Genomic DNA, 20,782 nt, shown 5'->3' with positions numbered 1-20,782 from the left:
CTCCAGAGCATGCATCCTAAGGAAGACTGGCGGGCTCCCATTTGTCACTTGGGAGGAGGGGAAGTCTCCTCCGCCAGGCGGCTGTTTTAAATCCTCTAACTTCAGAGCAGGATCCAGAATGTCCCTCGGCCATGTTGAAGCCACCTGCAGGCCCAGCCTAGTTGCAAAGACAGCCATCACCTCGAGCAGCAGGCATCGGGGACCTCTGGCCTTGAACTCCCTTTGGATTTCTCCACCCGCAGCATTAGCCTGGGGCTCGATCCCAGGCCCCAGTGAGTTCCCAGGTCTGCTCTCGGGGCACTACCTGTACCCCAGCAACAGGCCCTGGCTGCACTTGGTTCAGGGAGGGGGTCTCTCCCAGTACCTGCACCCTTTGTCAGACCCCTGCCCTGTCTGCTATCCCCTGGTCCCATTGCCCCTACTGCTCCAGGGGACTCTGGAAAGTCTACTTTTGGCCTGAGTACCAGGCTCGGTAGCCCACTGCAAATGGGCCCCACCAGGCCCCCTGGACGTTGGCAGCGGCCGAGATGGCCACAGAAGGCCATCAACTACCTCCCTGGGGCGTCCCCACACCTCCCGAGAGAATCAGGAGGGAGCCATCTTGTACCCCTGGGGAGTGTCATGAGTTGAGACTCTGGACCCAAAGAGACCTTGTGAACTGTGCCCCTGGGCAGATAAGGCAGGGATTATGACTGTTCTACTATCTCCTGAGGTTGCCGCTTACTTACACGAGATGACAGAGGCTGAGGGATTGGCACAATGCTGAGCTCACAGTAGGTGCTTAATAAGTGCTAACTGTAAAAACGAACTCTTTTCTTGAAATGGGGTGAGTGATAAGTAATCCTTCGGTAGGCAGTGAAGACCGACTGTCCTGGAGGAGAATTCAGGCTGTAGATGGAGGTAATAGGAGAAGGCTTGAAACACGGAGTGTCGATGAAGTTGTGGGCAAAGCATGGAGGGAGATGACACAGGATAAAGGGCCATCGCAACGCACAGGGGGCAGAGATGGGATCAGGAATGAACAGGACAACTGGGCAGCTCGTCGGGAAGAAGATAGAGTGTGCTTCCTGGCCTGCCGTCCATCAGAATGAAGCCCAGAGGCACCAGAGACGGAGATGTGTCCCCAAAACCACATGGACTTGCGGGGAAAGCAGGGGTGGATCCTCTGGAACCCCGGCGTGGGGAGAGGCCGTGCAGCTGTGACTCGGACCTGGGGGATGACACGCTGATGTGCACGGCTATGTGAAAACAAGGTTATGTGGCAGCAGGAACGCCGGAAAGACAGTGCTTGAGTTGGGAGAGCACGTCTCAGGTGTAGCAGACAAGGGTCTGACTTCACCTCTAAGGGGCACCCAGGGCGTAGTCAGTGGATAGGGCCGTGACTCTTGGTCTCGGGGCTGTGAGTTCTAGCCTCATGTAGAGGGTAGAGATTACTTAAAAATAAAATCTTAGGGAAAAAAAACCACATCTCTTTAAAAAGGATCAGAAACCTGACCAGAAAAGGGGGAAAGACACAAATAAACATTCACAGAAAAGAGAACAGAAAAGGAACTTGTTGCTGGAGAAACCCAAAACAACATACCAGGGAGACACTGTTTCTGGCCGAGCAGGCAGCGAGGATGCAAGCCTGACAGTGGGGTGTGCAGGTAGGTGGTGGGAAATGGCTCCCTCATGCTGCGGGTGGGGCTGCCTACTCCTGGTCCTCCTGGAGGGCAACAAGGCGTGCTCAGCACTGCATGTTCCCACCTCGCACCCAGGAGTCCTGCACCTAGGGCATCACTGCGGGGACGCAGATCCCACAACATGAGCATGACTATGCACACACACAGGTCATTCCCTTCAACACTCCCTGAAATTCAGAAATACTGGGAAAACCAAATGCCTTCTGCCGGGAAAGTGCTTGGAAAATTATGTACAGAGCAACGTTATTCAGCTGCAAAAATGCATGCTACAGTTCTCTGTGCACTGATTAGAATGGATTTCCAGCATAGACTGGTAGGTGATAAAAAATGCCAAAAGAATATCTATATAAAGGGCTAGTATCCAAAACCTACAAAGAACTTATGAAGCTTAATACCCAGAAAACAAATAACCTAATCAAGAAATGGGCAACAGACATGAACAGACATTTCTCCAAAGACATACACATGGCCAACAGACCCATGAAAAAATGCTCAACATTACTGGGCATCAGGGAAATATAAATTAAAAGCACACTGAGATACCACCTCACACCTATCAGAATAGCCAAAATTAACAACTTGGGAAGCCACAGATGTTGGTGAGGATGTGGAGAAAGGGAACCCCCTTACACTGTTGCTGGGAATGCAAGCTGGTGCAACCACTCTGGAAAACAGTATGGAGTTTCCTCAAAAAGTTGAAAATAGAGCTACCCTATAACCCAGCAATTAAAAAAAAAATTATTTATTTATTTGACAGACAGGGATCACAAGTAGGCAGAGACGCAGGCAGGGAGAGAGGGGGAAGCAGGCTCCCTGCTGAGCAGAGAGCCCAATGCGGGGCTTGATCCCAGGACTCTGGGATCATGACCTGAGCCAAAGGCAGAGGCTTAACCCACTGACCCAGCAATTGTAATACTAGGTATTTAACCAAAGGGTACAAAAATGCTGATCTGAAGGGGTCCCTGCACCCCAATGTTTACAGCAGAATGTCCACAATAGCCAAACTATGGAAAGAGCCCAGACGTCCATCGACACATGAATGGATAAAGAAGAGGTAGTGTGCATATGCACGCGCACACACACACACACACACACACACACACAGGAGTATTAGCCAGTTACTTCAAGTAACTGGACATTGCCATTTACAATGACATGGATAGATCTAGAGGGTATTGTGCTGAGTGACATAAGTTAGTCAGTGAAAAACAAATACCATATGATCTTATTCATATGTGGAATTTAAGAAACAAAACAGGATGAGCATAGAGCAAGGGAAGGAAAAATAAGGTAAGAGGAAAACAGAGAGGGAGGGAAACCATAGAGCCTCTTAACTATAGGAAACAAACTGAGGGTTGCTGGAGGGGAGAGAGGCTGGAGGGGATGGGGTCACTGGGGGATGGGCATTCAGGAGGGCACGGGATGTGACGAGCACTGGGTATTATAGGCAACTGATAAATCCCTGACCTCTACCTCTGAAACTAGTAATACAGAATATGTTAACTTAATTGAATTTAAACAGAAGATTTAAAAATATCTATTGTATAGTACCAGAAATAACCTATAGTATAAGATAAGGACATAGCATAGCACAGTTAAAGGATATCTTTCTTTCTTTATGATGCCAGGTCTCTGTGTCAGCCTGCCGGCCAGCAATACCACCCATGCACGCCTACCCTACGGATTTTGGACTTGCCAGAACCCCAAGCCATATAAACCAATTCCTTGAAAGAAATACTGATGTGATACCAACAGCCTTCCCCCACACTGACCACGGGGACCAAGGGAACCAACAGAGACACCCCTGTAAGTGGGCATCTGTCATGGAGACTCAGCCCTGTGGGCACTAGACTATCCCCCACGCACCTGCACTGGGATGGGCCACACACGTCTCATAGGAACACGGCCCATACGGAACCTTCCAGCCGCAGAGGCCTGGCTGGACACAGCCTGGCATCCCCCCTGCCCCCAGGCACATGGGGGGGACACAGCTTCCTCTATGCACACTCACTTGTCCCTGGCATCCTTCTTCGCCCTTAGGCTGTCCCCACCCGTGGCCATGTTCTGTCACCCCAGACCGTGGAGTAGAACCCCTCATGGTGGTCTTGAGTGGACTCCTCACACCAGGCCCGGGGCCCCCACTCCAGCCATGCCCACCCCCAACCAGGGGACACACAAGACTCACCTGATGGTCTTGCCCCAGTCACACCACAGTGTCTTCCCGATGGCGTCCATGCTCACCTGGAACTGGCTGAGGCAGAGCTCCTGGAGGAGAGGGCCGTAGCTGGTGTCCTGGCAGGCCGTGGCCATGAGGAGGGGGTGCACTGCAACAAGAGTGTCCGGGGACTGTCAGCCGATCCCTGCCTGCCCTCCCCTGTCTTCCCTGTGTACCCACGAGGGGCCCGGCCCAGAGCCCACTTCCCCCTGATCTGTGGAGAGGAAGCCTGGGGCTCACTGATCCAGCACAACCCAGCCAAAGCCCTGTTTGCTGCCTGCGGGCCGGACGACGCCTCCCAGAGCTCCGAGTGCACGGGGCCAGGGGATTACAACTCCCCTCGTGGCCACTGACCGCCAGGAGCAGGAAGCCCAGCAGCCCAAGAGGGTCTGACACTCAGGCAACACTCCACCCTCACTCCAATCCCCGACACAGCCCCCAGCACCTCCCCTTCACACGTGGGGAAACTAAGGACCCCTGGGATTGCAAACAGTCTCCTCCCCCTTGATGCCACCAGGCCTCTGGCCGATTTGGGCAGAACGTGGGGTCCAGGCTCTGGCTCTCAGTCCCAGGGACAGCCCACCTGCCTTGAGGAGCCCCAGCTCACAACGCTGAGGTCTGGATACTTACTGGTTACAAACCACACCCACAAACTGAGATGTGAAATGTGCTCTACCCTCCAACTTGATACATACGAGCTCAGAAAGGTAAGGAAGGCACTGCACAAACCAAAATTCACTCCCTTCCCCACTAAGCCCACACTGGCTCAGGTGGCTACTGGCAGGCTAGGAAGATTTCCCCCTGGGTCCCCACCCCTAGGCCTCCCTGCTCTTCCTTTTCAGGCTGGACATCAGCCTCCTCTGCCTGTCTACGGGACCAGGCAGGGCCAGGGCGGTGGGGGTCCTTCACAGTCCCTCCTCAAGGCCTGGCCCAGCTACTGCTCCTCAGGCTATCCCGGCTCTCTGCCCACAGGACCCCTACCATCATGGCCTTTCCAGATTCTTGGATGAAGCCTGGAGCTGGGAAGCCACGGCTATCCCAGGAATTCTTGGATTCCACATCGGTTCTCATGTACATGCGTGGACACCCAACTACCCCTCACAGCTCTTGGGTCTGGAAAGCCCACAAGGCAGTGGGTGGGATGGCCCACCCAAGGGGAGGGTGGTGGCCCTCCGGGCACTCAGACTATGCAGGGAGCTCTGGGGTCTGACTCTGAAACATGGCCTAGAAGGGGTGTGTATGTGAGTGGGCTTGTCCCATGGCCCCTCAGACTCCTGCCCCCCATGTGACTCCATCTTCCAGGAGCAAATTGCGGAGGAACTGGTACTCCAGCCCCTACAATGCACGAGCCTGCTCGAAGCTCTCCACATGCACACAGATCCTGCAGGCAGGTCCTACTGTGATCATGAACTTACTAGATGGGGAAACAGAGACTTTGGGGTGCAGAAGCGGGCCTAAGGTCCCAGCCCAGAAGAGGTGTAGGCTTGACTGAATTTGTCTCACATGGCTTAGGCCCCAACCAATGCCTAGTCCCAAGAGGCTGAGGGCTAGACAAGAAGCTGAGCAGTGCAGTGGAGGGCCTGACCTGTCCTTCGCTGCAGACCTGGGGAGAGGGCAGATGATGAAGGGGCAGGCTATGAAGTGCCATTCTAGAATGCAACTCCTGGGGGTTCAATGGCTAGTTACTGGAGGGCATTTGGGTAAGTGGATGGGTAGATAAGTAGGTGCACAGAAGGGAGGGTGCATGGGTGGGTGGGTGGATGAAGGGGTGGAGGGATGGATGGATAGAAGACTAGATGGATAGATGGATGGATGAATGGATGACTGGATGGATGACGGGATGGATGGATAGATGACTGGATGGATGGATGGATGGATGGATGGATGGATGGATGGAGGGATGTCTGGATGGATGGATGGATGGATGGATGGATGACTGGATGGATGGATGGATGGATGGATGGATGACCTGTTGGATGATTAGATGGATGGATGGATGGAGGGAGAAACGGAGGGGCGGATGGATAGATGGATGGATGGATGATTAGATGGATGGATGACTGGATGGATGGATGGACAGATGGAAAGAAAGGTAGGTAAATGGATGGGTGAGTGGGAGGATGAATGAATTCCACACATGGCAGACCAGGGCTCTGACCCAGCCCATAACCGTGCCAGAATGGAGTGTTGAAGGGAAGCCAAAGTCCTGGATGGGGTGGACGTGACAACTGGCTCACAAGGTAAGGTGCCAAATAGGGAGAGGAAGAGATAAAGAACAGTCTCGGTTACAGGTAACAGAGCTGACTGGCAGCCTGACACTGAGGACCTGGAGGGCAGGCCAGCCAGAGGCCACCTGCGGGGGAGCACTGACCGCAAAGTTCTGAAGTTGCCCTTGCGTGTGTCCTCCCCATGGCCTCCTAGAGCCCCCGGAGAGGGAGGTGGTGGGGGACTGACGGAGGCTGGGCAGCAGGCCCATGTCTAGTCAGACCCTATGTTTCTGGAAGACAGGCCAAGATGTCACAAGTGGGCAAGAGCTGTCCCCTCAGGGAAACGGCAGCTCTCGGGAAGGGGACAGGCGGCCAGCCCCAAGCAGGCACCCACACGCTGTGCCCCGCTGTCAGAGAAGGACTGCGGTCCCAGGGAACTGATAGCCTGGGGGTTCCAGAAAGAGATAGAGCGAGGGAACCCCAGCAGTGGCTGGGGGCTCCGCAGGCTTTCAGAGGATTTATGTGAATGCTCTGAGGCCCACCGATCCCACCGGGACATGAGATGAGCTTGGGAGGGAGAACGAATTCGCTGAACTAATGAAGTGACGGAGTCCCGGCGGCACACACCTGCATGGGGCAGCTGAAGCCACCACAGTGAAACCTCATAGCAACGAAAGAAAAAGAGAAACCCAAACAAAACACACAGCAAACCCCATGCACACGGAGGTAGAGGGGAGGCCCAGCCCTCCCTGTGCCCACCACACTGGAGGGCGTCCCCTGGGGATGGGTCCTGCTGAGGCTGGTGGGGCACCTGGAAGGCTCCTGGGATTTTGGCCTGAGAAGCTAGGGAGAAGGGACAGGTGGGGAGGGTGGAGAAGAAAGGCTGGCATGTGGGGGAACCTTCTTGGAGGGTCTCCCGAAGTGAGGACCCACAGGCGGGAGAGGTGACCCATCCCTCGACGTTGTGGAAGGAGCACTCCCCTCCCCCATCCTAGAGGGTGCTGCAGAGGAGGCTGGGAGGGCAGAGCACACCCCTGGGGCCCTTCAGGATCTCTTGGGGGCCTGGGAGCCAGATGGCTCCCCTGGCCTCAGGGGCCACATACCCACCCGAGTTCTTGCCACTTCCCGACAGCCCAGGTTTGTGTCCCATGGAGCCCACATGGGCACAGGGGGTTGCGCCCCAAGGACCAGCTGTGGCTGACCCCTAGTGTTGTCGGGGCAGGCTCAGGGAAGGAGTGACTCGAAAGTTGTGGACAGGTGCAGTGCTGGGGCTCACAGGGAGCTCGGGGGGTGGGGGAGGGCTCAGACACCCACTCATGGGAGGAGTCCCAAGTTGCCCATCCCAACTTCCTTCCAAGGGTCACCCCTCTGTTTGTCCCCACCGCCTCTCTGCCCCAAGCACATGCCTGTCTCCCTGCCAAGAACAGCCTTCGCCAGACAACCCCAGGCCTGAATGTGGCTTGTCTGTGGCCATCACCTCCTCCTCCGAGGGGTCCCAGCCGCTTACCGCAGAGCCTCCCATCCCCCATCCACGTCCTCAGCCTCAATCAGAGGCTAGAGCGGTTTCTTCTTCTCGGAACAACGTCGGCCGCCTCTCCTCCCAGCCTTTCCAACATGCGTGTGCGCCCTCCCTGGCACGCAGCCGCGCTGCACGTTCCTATGGTCCCATGTTGCGTCACTGACCACAGCAGAATGTCACAGACATTCTGCGTGGGAGTGGAGCAAGGGCGCTTCCCACTGTTGGCTCCTCTCCTGCTCTGGAAAGGTCAGACTCAGGGTGGATGAGGACGATCGTGCGTATCAGTCAGGATGCTCTGGCAACAGAAGCCACGTGGGCTCATGTGAGCACCACAGGACTCCAGGGGCTCACAGCAGGAGGGGCAGAGATCATCCCGGGAGGGGACAGGGTGCCACCTCCCCCGTGGGGGGTCCCCAGCAGAGAGTGCAGGTGCAGGGACACGTCCCCAACCTGCAGTCCCTCTTGTTGCAGTGTCCCCACCTGGGTACACTCAGGCCCATCTCCTGTTGTACCCCGGGCTACAGAGAACAGCCTCCCGTCCCCACCTCCCCCGGCCGGCCTGGTCTGGTTGGCCCAGCAGTGATGCCAGACCCCAGTGGGCGCTACCCCCACTGCATAAGCCTCCCCGTGGCCTTGACCCTGGCCAGCCTCTGGGCTAGTCCCCTGGATGCTGCTGCTCCCCAGCTCTCTGTGAGGCACCTGCTGCCTCCCCAGGTTAGGACCCGGCTCTCTGGGCTCAAAGACCCCTCCCCACACACGCCCTGCCCTTTGCTCCTGTCCTGGGGGAGCCCTGAGCCGTGGCCGTTCCACGGCAGGGACCAGCTGGGGTGGGCTGTCCGGGAGAATGCAGAAACCAGGTTCATTTTTCAGGTACTGGAGAACGGCGCTTAATGTTTTTCTTAAACCAGCCTCGTGGGATTTCTTTCATTGGAATGACAGTACTTTGTGGTTTTAAAATTGACTAGCACTACCAAAAGTTTTAAAACCAGCTGTGTGGGCCAAATGGGTCCCCGTCCTGCCCGGCCGCCAGTGCAGTTGGGTCTTTAAAAGGCCGCATGCGGGGGCCGCGAGCAGCCTGTGTTCCGTCCTCGGCATGTTTGCGCAGGAACTCTCCTTGGCATGGGGGTGTTATTTAGGAATTAGGTGTCCTTTTAGGGAGAGTTCAGAGAAACGGCTCCCTCTCTCCACAGCGGAAAAACACCGGACAGGAGGCCACACAGAGGCTGCAGACCTCTCAGGGCGAAGGGACCAGGGGCCACAGAGACGGGGTGGGCGGTCTCCCGTCAGGGAGCAGGACCGTCCTGTGGAGACCCTTGGTTTCGGTTTTCAAATGAACAATGAGCAACCCAGAAGTGTGAACCCGATGGGTCCTCTTTTATGGGTCCTTGTTCTGTGCCTGCTTGCCCGGCAGGAAGGGTTGGGCCTGCTGCTGATTGCGTATCTGCAGACGGAGAAGCCTACACCCTGCGCTGTCCTGAACCCTGGGGTCTGGGACAGTGGGGTCGAAGGGGGTTGCTGGGCTGTGGGAAGGGGAACAGCTGGGGGCCAAGTCGAGCTCCCCATGTCAAGTCGAGGTGCCCATGAGCTGGGGGAGGGGTCTCCAGAGATCTCAGACAGAGAAGGCCTGGCCTGGGGCGTGGACCGTCTCCTTCACGCCTCGGACTGTGAAGTGGAAACCTCCTGCTCCAGGTGGGCCACCGGGACTGCGTTCCATAGGATGTGCTGTTCCCAGAAGCCCTCCCACCTCAAAGCAAGCAGCCCACCTCTGTGGGGTTTTCAACGCGAGCCACACTTAGCAACTCATGGGACACTCGAGGCTGGACCCTGGTGGCCAGCAGGGGTGATGGGGAGGAACATGGGGAGGGGCAGGTGGGGGAGACCACAAAGCCAGGACACTTTCAGGGGTGAGGGGGATATATGCTCAGTCTTGGGTCCACGCAGGTGTTTACAAATGCCAGAACCTTCCAAAGCATGAACGTCAAATACAATCCGTTTATTCTGTGCCCGTCAGGCTTCAGAGACGCTGCTTCATGTAATAAACGCAAAGGAAATGCCGGGATCTCTGAGCTGTGTGGTTCTAGAAGATCTTGTTTTTTTTCCCCTCATGCTCCTTTATATTTTCCACAGGTTAAACAAGGATATAACTGATGAAATGTGATCTCTTTGCTCTCTGCAGATCTGCCAAGAGCTGTCAGAAAAGCCCTCGCTCAGCCGGTTCTTGAGGTGGCTATGAATCATTTCTTGCTCACAGGCCCAGTGGGGAGAGAGCTGCCCGCTTCCAGGACTCCCCTGATTCTATCCCCTGGGGGCCCACATCCCCAGGAAGAGACATGCCCGGGCTGTCACTAAGTGCCCCAGGACACGACGTACCCAGAACTTGGTTTGAACATGTTGCCCTCAGCTGTCCTCAGCCTTTTTGGGAAAATAAAAACAAAACAACAACAAACTGAAAAAATTAAAATTCTTGTGTGCCTGGTAAAAAGTCCTACTCAGCCCTCAAGGCCCCATGAGCTATCACATCCTTGGCCCTGCCCAGCACACAGCCCTGCTCTGACCCCATCGTAACTGCCAGCAAGAGCCTGTCCTGAGCCGCTGACCGCAGGACCCTGGGACCTGCATCTCACCCGGACGTAGCGCTTGCCCCCCCCAGGATTCTGGCAGTATGGGGCCTGATGACACCAGAAGTGAAGGAGCGAATGTGTGGGGAGGCATCTCGATCCTGGCCTGTGACACCCCCTTCACTTCTCAGGACTCTTCTGGCTTCTGGAAGGCCCCATGTGGGTTGGGCCTCACCCTTTCCTCAGCCAGGGTCTCCTGAGATGATTTTCCCTTCTCTCCTCTGAGATACTCTTCCTCCTGTCTCTCCCAGTGCTCTGTGACACCATGTCGTGGGCGGGCACCTTGGGACACCTGTGTCTCTGTCTGGAGACCCCATCTGTGTTCTTTTTGGAAGCAAGTTGGGTGTCAACAGATGAAATGTAGATCTGGCTCTAGGTTGGTCCTCCCCAGCTCTGGAGGACTCCCTGCTTCCCCTCCCACCACGGCCTGCCGGGGATGCCCACCCCAGGGTGACAACCACACCTCACATGGCCTGAGTCTGTCCTAAGCCCTCCACAGGCATTTGCTGACTCAGTCCTCGCAAGCTTCTGGTCAGGCCTGCGTTATTATTCTCTTATTTTACAGAGTGGGTCAGAGGGGCCCAGAGAGGTTCAGTGATCTGCCCAGAGACACACAGCCCAGGAGTGGAGGAGCCAGGATGCAGCTCTTGGCACGCTCATCTCAGAACATATGGGAGAGATAGTGAGGGCGACTCCTTCAGCGCCAGAGACCACAGCCCCAAAGCCTGTGGATGACTGACATCCACAGAGACTGCTGACGGGAGGCCCCTCTGCAGACCCCTGATGGGAGGCACCTCGGGGCCATTTTCCCCATGAGGGTTCGAGAGGGGTTTTGCTCCAGAGGTGGGAGGCCCATGCGACGGATGGCCACATGGCCAACATTGATGGCTGGCAGTATACAGCTTCCCTAGGGATGCGGGTGAAGGACCCCCCCCCCCCCCCACAGGGAGGACCCCTCCTGCAGAGAAGTAGTAGAGCAAGGTCAAGTGGAGACCAGCCCGGGCCCTCTGAGTCCTGTGGGTGTGGCCATGCAAACTCAAGCCCATCGTCTTCACCAAGACCACAGGGGTCTGGCAGGGGCGTGTGATGCTGCCACAGGAGGGCAAAAGGTTTCCGTGATTTTATGAACTTGTTTTCACAGCTCACCCATTAAAGAAGCTGATCTGGACTAGGTCTGATAATATGCTGGGCAGCGGCACGGGCCAAGATCCCTGTGCAGGGGGCTCACTGACGGGTCAGGACCAGGAGGCCCTGGACACGACTGTTTCAGAGGATTAGGTGCCCAGGCCCCCTGGCGCGGTGGGGGGGGGGGTGTCCCCGCTGGTCGGAGCAGCTGCTCCTGCCTCCCTCACGCCAGCTCTGGTTCTCCTGTGCGAGGCCCCGCATGACTGCCGTGGCTGCCTTCCGGCATTACCCACATGGTTCCTGGGCCTCTCCCTGCTGCTGCGCTCCCCGCCGAAGCACACCGACCCCCCTCCAGCAGTCTTGTCTGCCCCCTGAGATGCTCCCTATCCCCTGCAGGAGGAATTCCCGCTCCCGACCCCGCTCAGAGCAGCCGGTCAAGGGAAAGAGGAAGTTCTCTCGCAGGCCCCTGGGCCCTTTCATTTGCCGTTCAAACAGCAGCTCAGGCTGGCGGAGCCTTCATCAGGCAGATTTGCTGCTCGTCGTTGTCTGACTGGGACCCTCCCGACACACCCCTGCCGTGGCCTAGAGACCCTGCTCGCCTCTGCCCCTCCCCTCCTTGAAGTGCTGCTCTGTTCTGTGCTGCACATGGGGGCACCCGTTCCCGTGTCCCCCGAATCCATGAGAAAACAGGATGCTCGATCAAGCTAAAATGCTAAGTGATACAGAACAACGTACAGAGGGAGTGAGACACCACACCGGCATCCCCGACAAAGTCAGGTTCCACCTGCGAAGCACTGATGGGCACCACGCACGTGTTGGGATGGCCACCGTCAGGACCCGGACAAGAACGAGCGTCAGGGAGGGTGCTGAGAGCCCACGCATGTTGCTGGTGGGAATGCAGTCATGGCCAGAAACCGTGAACAGAGCTACCCTGTGACCCAGTCTGCAACAGGGACATGCGCACCTGGGCCCTGCATGGCATTAGTCACAGTGGCCGGGAGGGCAAGCAACCTGAGGGCCAGCAACACCTGAACAGAAGAACGAAACGGGGTCCACCCTCAGATGGGAAGGACCGCCATCCCATGCTGCATGGGGACAAATCTTGCAGTCACAAAGACACAGATCCCGCCGGGTTCCACTCCCCTCAAGTACCTATCACAGCTGCTTCACAGACAGAGAGTGGAAGGGCGGGAGCCGGGGCTGGAGGTGCCAGGGTTCACCAGGGTGGGAGTCTGGTGGGAGTTACAGGCCGGGGAGATGGGAAAGTTCTGGAGACGATGGCCGTGGTGCATTTACAGTGATGTGAATGGCCTCTGTGCCCCAGATAGCAGGGAGAGTAAGTTTTATGCTATATATATTTTAGCACAATTAAAAACACAACAGTGAAATGGAAGGAGCAAGGAGGGGGCTGTGGAGGACATGGCCTGCAGGGCTGGGTGCATGAGTGCCCCACGGTCTTCACCGGCCCAGCGAGCACAGCCTCTCCATCAGGGAGCCCTCCCGGGTCACAGATTCCCCACAGCTCTCGGCCACAGACAGCGCAGGGAGACTGCAATCACCAAGGACACCTCAGTAACAGAGTTTACTGTGAAGACACCCAAGACCTTCCGCTCTTCTCCTGGGCTTCTGGGCCATTTACAGAAGGAAAATCTCGTAAGGCCAAGAAGGAACCCTGATGCACACAGGGGTGGTCCACGACCCACTCCCCGAGCTCAATGCAATAGGAGCAGCGATCCCGGGGGAGGATCCAAAGAGCCTGAGCTGTTGGGATTTTAAAAAACTGCCTCCAAATAATTCATACGGTAAAGAGGAAATTAAAACCACAAACACAGAAAACTCCAGAAAATATTACGATGGCCAGAGGACAGAAAGTCGCGGGAGGCTGCCTGGACGCCAAGCAGAGGAGTGACAGGACTAGGTTCATTGCTAAGCAGCAAGAATGAAAGCGAACACATCTGGCACCCAAGGAAAAATATCTGGTTCTTTGGGGTGAGGCTTGCGGACACCTAACAGAGCTACGCAGCCATCCTCTTGGACCAACGAACACAAAGTCATCTGTCCACAGAGTCGGGCTGAGAAGGGCGAATGTCCATGGAGAACAGTTAGGACAATAAGATAATTATCCCTATAATTATGTGTTGGATAAAACGGACCAGTTGACAGAAAATGTGAAACAACCTCACCGCTCTAAGAAATAGGAAACCCATGAAAGAGCCCCCCACCCAATTATCTTCACGGCCAGAAAGGGTCTCACCCAGACGCCTCTGCAGGTGGACACGAAGACCCCTCGGCTCCCGGGGTACTTCTCACCAGCACTGAGCGAACCGCTCCAACTCAGAATGGAGGTTCACGTGTGTCTTTGGGGACGAGAACCCAGGCCCCATCCTGGAATGCGTCGAACGCTCCTGACTCAGCAATCACGAGCAAAACTCAAAATGAGCAGCAGTTATCAGACTCCCAGGCCCCAGGAGACTCCATTTGTCCCAGAAATGCAGGGAGACTCCCACCCACAGACCTCTCCACCTGTGTCCCCATCCCGCCAGCCGCCGAGGGGCTGCACACAGGCCGTTGTTCGAGGATTCTTCCTTCCCATCATAAAAACAGACCTTGTGCATGGGAAGAAGGCTCGTCCTCACTCCCTCCTCTCCTCCCAACTGGCAGAGACAGAATCAAGTAAGAAGCATCTTGCCCAAAGCAGAGAGAACGAAGGTTGGAGGCATGGCTGCCGTCAGCAGGGGGCAAAGGGAGGCAGCTGCTGTCACCCACCCCACCCACCCCAGCAGCAGGGCCTCCAACCCAGTGGGAGCAGAAAACAAAATGAATGGTCCCAACTGGGAGGAGGTGACCAGACCGACCTTCCTGAGATGAGCTATGGATCTGTGCAGAAGTCAAGGTTGGGGAGCGGGTGGGGTGTGGGGGGAAGGAAAACAAAGCCAGAAGACAGCGTTGCTGGGACACGGAGTGGAGGGACACGTTCAGGGACACGGCCAGCCACACCTCAAATGCACAAAACAGAGCTTCCTTATACTCTGGCAGTGGCTGGGTAGAAATAAATTGCTGCAAGTAACCCATTTGTTGTTGTTGTTGTTTTTTTTTTTTCCAAGTGGGCTCCATGCCTGATGCGGAGCCCAATGCAGGGCCTGAACTCATGACCCTGAGATCAACAGTTGAGCTGTGATCAACAGTCGGACGCTCGACTGACTGAGTCACCCAGGCGCCCCGAAAGTCTTCCCTCTGTGGTGACTGCTAGGCCTCTGCAGGAGAAACGGGCTCCTGCCAGAAGGTGGAGGCACTGACTGCTGCTTGGTAATCAGGCGGTCCTCCATTAATCCTCCCCATCAGTCCGTAAATCAGGGCAACTGCTGTTCAAAAGGCAACAGGTACTTCGTGGGCGCAGACGCATCGTAAGATGAACCAGAAGTCTGCATATTTAACACCAGGGCACACAGGGGAAGCCTGAGGGAGCAGGCACTCCAGCTGACCCTCGCACCCCTTCCAGGGGGCGCCACCTGGCCACGCCCACACAGCACTCCACCCCGCCCGCCCTCCCCACCAGCCCACAGACACAGGCCCTGTCAAAGTGCCCTGTGGCACCCAGCAGCCATGTCTCTATCCGCCCGTCGCCTTGGCTTCTGGTCCCCAGCCTGCACCCCCTCTGCATCCCTTCTATCTGTGGCTCTCACATCTTCCCGACTCTGAGGCTACCCCAGATGTCTCTCCTGGCCAGAGCTCACAGCTGTGCCCTGGGCTCGCGTGGACACCTGCCTGACTGCCCTTGTCCCGAGTGTCCAAGAGGACACCTAACCCAGTGCGACTGCTGGGGTGTGGGCTGCCGGGTTTAGCAAATACAAACACAGGACGCCCAGTCCAGTGTGAGTGTCAGATAAACAAGTATCTAAGTACTGCCCACGACATATTTACACCAAAGCAATTTGTTGTTTATCCGACATTTGAATTCAACCCGGGGCCCACATGCTTTCCTGGGGAGCCGGCTGTGGAGCTCCAGTTCCCCACCCTCCACGCCTCCCTGCATCCCCGTGGCCCACCCCTACCCCCACAGTGCGTCCCTCACTGTCACCTTGGGGACTCTCTGGGGCCCCTCACTCCTGCCGTCTCAAGCCTCTGCCCTCACCTCTATCCCACCAGCGCTCCCCGGTCCCTGGCCTCCAACCGAGGCAGTGCACAGCCCAGGCTTGCCCACTGCCCTGGGATAAAATCTGAACATCTTACCTCGGCCCACAGGACCGACCGGGTCCTCCTTCAACACCAGCCTTGCTCTAAGCACTCTTCTCTGCAAGCTTCAGCCATAAAGGCTTCCAGAAAATTCCAAGATTCGGGGCCTTTCCATAACCATCCTGGGGAACTGGGGTGCTCTTTCTAAACTGCTCGGGGGTCGGGGTAAGGGCCCCCATCTCCAGCTCCACTCCCATGGCTCATTTCCTTTAGTGCCAAGAGCACTCTTCATAGATGTTGTTTATAAGGAAGGCTTCTCGGCCTCGGCTCCATGGACATTCGTGCTGGGCTGTTCTTGTGGGGCTGAGAGGCTGTCCCAGGCTGAAGAGGGCAGCCTTCAGCAGTGGGCTATTGACCAATGTCCCTGGTGTCCACCTACTAGAACCCCCTCCCAGTCATGACCCTACATGACCCACTTGTATGTAGGACAGATAGAAAGTTTCCAGGAGAAATAGTTTAGTGCTTTCCCGAAAGCTCCCTGATCTTTCCATCTACCCAGCCAGCAGCCATCTTTTCTCTCACAAACAGACCCACAGAATCTTCTAGAAGCAATAAACATGCAGAGAGAAAGCCAGCCTCTGGTGTTGGTGTCACCAGGTTTCTGCCTGAGCAATTTTGCTTCCTAGACCTCTTGACATGGGATTTTGCTTTTATTTCCGTTGATAACTGGCCAGAGTATGTGACACCATGGCAGAGTCATCAGTACCCAATTGCTTGGGTCAGCTGCTATCTTTTGCCCTCCTGGGCATGTGTGGCTCAGGAGACTCCTTGCTGGTGGCCCTCGTGGGCCTGGGGTGCAGAGCCCGGGAGAGCATGGGTGGGCGCTGGCCAGGTCCAGTGTACCCCAGCTCCTGTGAGTGACCAGTGGGAGAAGGGTCACCCATCCCAGGGATGGGGGGCAGGGGTCGCCAGGGAAGGCTTCCTGAGGCAGGCAGCCCCCTGCGAGGAACAAAGGAAGCCAGACCTGGCTGTGGGGTTCAGACCAGGGGCACCTGACCCCTCAGTCCCCGGCTGAGTCCTGGCTGGCATGCCTCTGGGGACCCCCTGCTCACAGCCCGGACTTCCAGGGATGATGAGAGTCAGGTCCTTCCACGTCAAAGAAAACACTAAGATAAAACAATCTCAGGGGGAAAAAAAAATCCTCCACGGACAACAGTAACTTCATTATATGAACATGAACGAGGTCTTGTTGTTGTCTTGAGGTTGGGAGCCCTCCTGTTGCTGCCCTGTTGTCATAACCCTCCTCACTAAGAACAAGGGATTTCTCCAGAAACAGGACTTGCCTGAGAGATCATCCTGTCAGGGAGGGAGGGAAGACCGGTGAAGAGGCCACAGCAGCTTTGTCTCCCCCAGGCCCCGGGGGATGCTGTGGGCAGAGGCCGGCCAGCACAGGGACTGGCGCAGGTGAAGCCACCACGGCTGCCTCTGCCCGCTGCCCCTCTCCCCTTCTCCCCACCCCTGCTCGCTCCTTTCAGCTCAGCACTGTCCCTCTGGACAGCTTCCCTGTGTCCCACTGGACAAGAGGTCCTGGGGCAGGTTTCCAAGCCCCCAGGACTGCCTGCCGCCCACTGTCCTGTAAACGTGGTGGGGGTCACAGGCTGGAGCTCCAACTGAGTGGCTCAAAGGTGTTTGGAGAGCTCTGTCTCTGTCTTGTCCTGGTCCCCCCAACCCTGCCCGTGGCTCACAGGAGGGATGTGATGAGAAAGACAAGTTTTCCCTTGGCTCCTGCAAACAGACAGTTTAACCCCAGGGTTCCCTGCCCTCCCTCAGGCAAGCCTGTGCACAGGCCTGAGTTGGGGCCCACAGGGAGGAGAGCCCACCCTGCCAGGGGGTGCCCCCAGGAAGGACAGGCTCCGCCCCCACCGGCAGGGGATGCTGGCAGCCAAGCCTGGGGGTTCCACGCTTGGGGGAGGCTCCGTGTTTTCAGTAGAATTCACACTACGACCCGGAACCTCATCACACACTCTGCCAGACCCAAATTTCAACTAATGAGAAGCTGTGAAACTGATTCATTCTGGGAGAAAAAAATCAGGAGGGACAGAGCAGCTCTTTGCTGGAAGGGTCCCACCTAACACATTTCCTTGGAGAATTGCTCACGACCACTTCCAGTGTGTACATAAGTGCCACTCAACAGCTCCGGCCTGGGACCGGCCGGACCCGTACTGACAGGCAAGCGCCTATGGAAGGGACACAAAAATCCAGAAACTTCTCCCTGCGGTTAAATGCACAGGGAGATTAAACAAACACATGGAGGTAATTCACAAATAAGAATCCTTCAGCTTTGGATTCCAGGGTGAGAACTGCCTCCAGATTCAAACCAGTACGAAGATCTGAAATCACATATACTGCATTTCCTGCGACGTCTCAGCCTATCCCAGTTATACTTGTGCCAATACGGAGTCCCTGATTTCAACAAATACAACCGCCTTGCAAGAATGTCCTCATTCTTGCACGTGCCTGTGCAGCCGGCACACATGGCTTCCAGGACAGCCTCAGCCAGCGCTCCTGCGCAGAGGTGGGCACCGGACAGAATTGACAACGGACCCGGCCATCACGGAATAACTCTGGGTGCTTTGCAAACGTCCTTCTTTGCTGATGGATGAAAAAATTTCAGTGGCCGTATATGAAATTTGTAAGATGCATGTGGTCATGTCAGGGTCTTCTGTAAACAGAAGAGTATGCACAAAGCCCAGGTTTATAATAGCTTGATTGTAAGACTGTTACAGAGAAGTTCTTGAGCCAATGGACCAGCACACTTAAAAAAAAAAAAAAAAGAAAGAAAGAAATTCCACATTGCTATTTTGGGAAGCTAAGTCTGCATCGCCAAGGAGATCTGGCTTCTGCTACAACTTGGGAAGAAAACAGTGTGTGCTCCATGATTCTGCTAATTACCGCTGGGCTCTGAGGACATGAATTTACTGATAACCTCACAGAGTTGTGTTTATTTGGAAAAATAAAGCTATAACATTAGCCAGACCACTCAGACTAATGTTAAGACTATAGGACTCTGGACATCCATCACGGTAAACAAGGAAGGTCTTTATAGGCACTCCTGCCCGAGTGTTGATTTACATAGTCTTTAGAAGGTAAAGCTTCTGGAATCCAGTAAAGAGCATTTCTTTAGTCAGTTATGTTAAAAAAAAAAAAAAAAAGTGACACAACCCAACTCCCTGCTCTGTTAGCAGAGAAATGTTCATTTCTTAGGAGATTAAAACAGTAAATTCCATGTCAAGCCAAAGGGATCTTAACACAAAAGGAGAGAATACTACTGTAACATTTTGCTTTACAGGTAACTTCAGCCAAAACAGTTTAAGGGGCAAGATCAGTCTTCGGATCACACTTCAGGCTGGTGGAGGCTAAGGGTTTTATGCAGCGGGACTCCTTGGCCACTGACCACCGAGGGGCTGCCAGGTGGTCCTACGCCTCGCTCCTCCAGGTGCCCTGGGCCATCTCCCCTGATGAGCCACACGCCCCAGCTGCCACCCCGCTAGGAAGCCAGCGCAGCGCTCAGCCCTCCACCAGTACCAGCACTCGGGGCACCTATGCAGGTGTTCCTGACCCACATCACCTGTTCCAGGGAAAGCCCACAAGTACCAGTGGCAGCTGGATTCTGCCATTTAAGTGCTTTTTTAAAAAAGTAACTTCATACAGGAGATGAATCAGTGGCTGAAAGAGTTTAGAAAGGCTTCTTAGCTTTGCCTCAGGAAAGCCGTGAGGATAATTTCAGGGTAAATTATGCTAAGCCTGGTGCACGTTCCTGTTGCCCTGGGTTTCAGTATAAACTCTCTGGAAACAGAAAGCGGAGTATATTCTGCCTCCTCACCAAGAGTCCCCTCTTTGAACTTCTCTTAGCCAGAAGGCCAAGTTCACAAACAAAGCTGTGGAAACGAGGGCCAAGGCTAGTCTCATGTTTGCAAAGGGCATCCTAGGGAGGTTTGTTTGCAAATCAGCCACTGCGGCACATGCCAGTCGGCTTCTCAGCTTTAACTGATTTCTGGACCCGTGGGCCGAGGATCCGAGTCCCGGTGGTAAGGCTGCGAGGTGCCTCCGCCGCCACGCCTGCACCCGCGGCGTGGGTGCCCCAGAGCCCCAGGACGCCTGCACCCGCGGCGGCCGCAGCGCGGGGCCGGGAGCACAGGTGCGGGGCAGCGCATTCCCGGGCGTGCGCGGGAAAAGCGCCCGTGTCTCCGCGCACTCCCGCGCCCCCTGGCCCCCCCTCCCGAGACCCCTCTCCCCCGAGGGACCCCGGCCCTACTCACCTAGGAGCAGCCAGAGGCCGCGCCGCGGGAGGCCAAGCAGGCTTCGGGCCATGGCCGCGCCTCCGAGCCGGGTCGCCCGCAAGCACTGAGCCCGCAGCGGCGCCGGGGGCGGGAGCAGGCGCGGAGGGAAGCGGAGACGCGCGCCTGGCCCTGCCCACCGCGGCTCCGGGGTGGGGTGGGGGCGGAGGGCAGGTCGCCGGGACCGGGCGGGGCGGCACCTGCAGGCCGTACGCGCGAGATGAGGCGACCCCACGACGAGCAGCGCGCACCGCGAGGAGCGAGCTCGGGGTCGCCGGGACCCTTCCTGGGGGACGCGCGCTCTGGCGTCGAGTGGTGGAGGGTGGGGGGAGTCTGCGCCGCGACCGCCGCCCGGGTTGCTCCCGAAATGTTTGCCTAAAGGCGAGTGTTTAAGTCAGGGAGGATCTCCTAGACAGGGCGTGGCAGTCTCAACAGGGGCACCTAGCTCTTCCTCTCGCTCCTGCCCCCGGGGGGTCTGCTTTGCGAAAGGCCAAGACTACATCTCTCTTCCCCGAGGTGCAGGCACTGGGACACCCGTGGGGACAAAACCAGCCCCGGAGCCCGGGGAGACTCCTACTAATCAGAAGAGGACACACAATGAGGAACCGGAATAAATTCAGGATAAGCAATGGCGTGGGCGCAGGGGAGGAGGGGCATGTCAGGGGTGCCCAAAGGCCCTGGAAGTCCTGGTAGGACTGAAAGGTGCCCCCGTGGATTGCTGCCTAGGATGGCTGACGAGAGGCAGAGGAGACTAGAGAACTTGCCCCGGAGCTCACCAGACTCCCAACTCCAGCAGAAAGAGGACAGCATTAGACTTGTCTTGGAAGGCGGTCACTCTGGGCTTTTGCAGGCCTGGAGAACTCACAGGGGGAGGGGACGAGAAGCCTGGGCATACTCCTTATAGAA

General features: G+C 56.3%; 1 protein-coding gene across 2 annotated transcripts in view; it reads right to left on the bottom strand.

Moving 5' to 3' along the window:
• RAMP1 (receptor activity modifying protein 1) overlaps positions 1-20,260 on the bottom strand; it is a 42,643-nt gene extending 22,383 nt beyond the window's left edge. The window contains exons 1-2 of one of the 2 annotated variants that reach the window (XM_046019727.1): positions 19,859-20,260; positions 3,868-4,006 (exon numbers count right to left, since the gene is read on the bottom strand). In XM_046019727.1, the coding sequence (XP_045875683.1) occupies positions 3,868-4,006; positions 19,859-19,910 (191 nt within the window). In that variant the 5' untranslated portion in view covers positions 19,911-20,260. Of the gene's footprint in view, positions 1-3,867; positions 4,007-7,611; positions 7,718-19,858 lie in introns of those variants that run through there. The other variant, XM_046019728.1, reaches the window with a different exon arrangement.
• Positions 20,261-20,782: the final 522 nt, after the last annotated feature.

Source organism: Meles meles, chromosome 9 (assembly GCF_922984935.1).
Source record: "Meles meles chromosome 9, mMelMel3.1 paternal haplotype, whole genome shotgun sequence".
In the NCBI taxonomy this organism is placed as follows: domain Eukaryota; kingdom Metazoa; phylum Chordata; class Mammalia; order Carnivora; family Mustelidae; genus Meles; species Meles meles.
The sequence above is the reverse complement of the archived record's forward strand: the minus strand, read 5'-3'. Positions and strand labels throughout refer to the sequence as shown.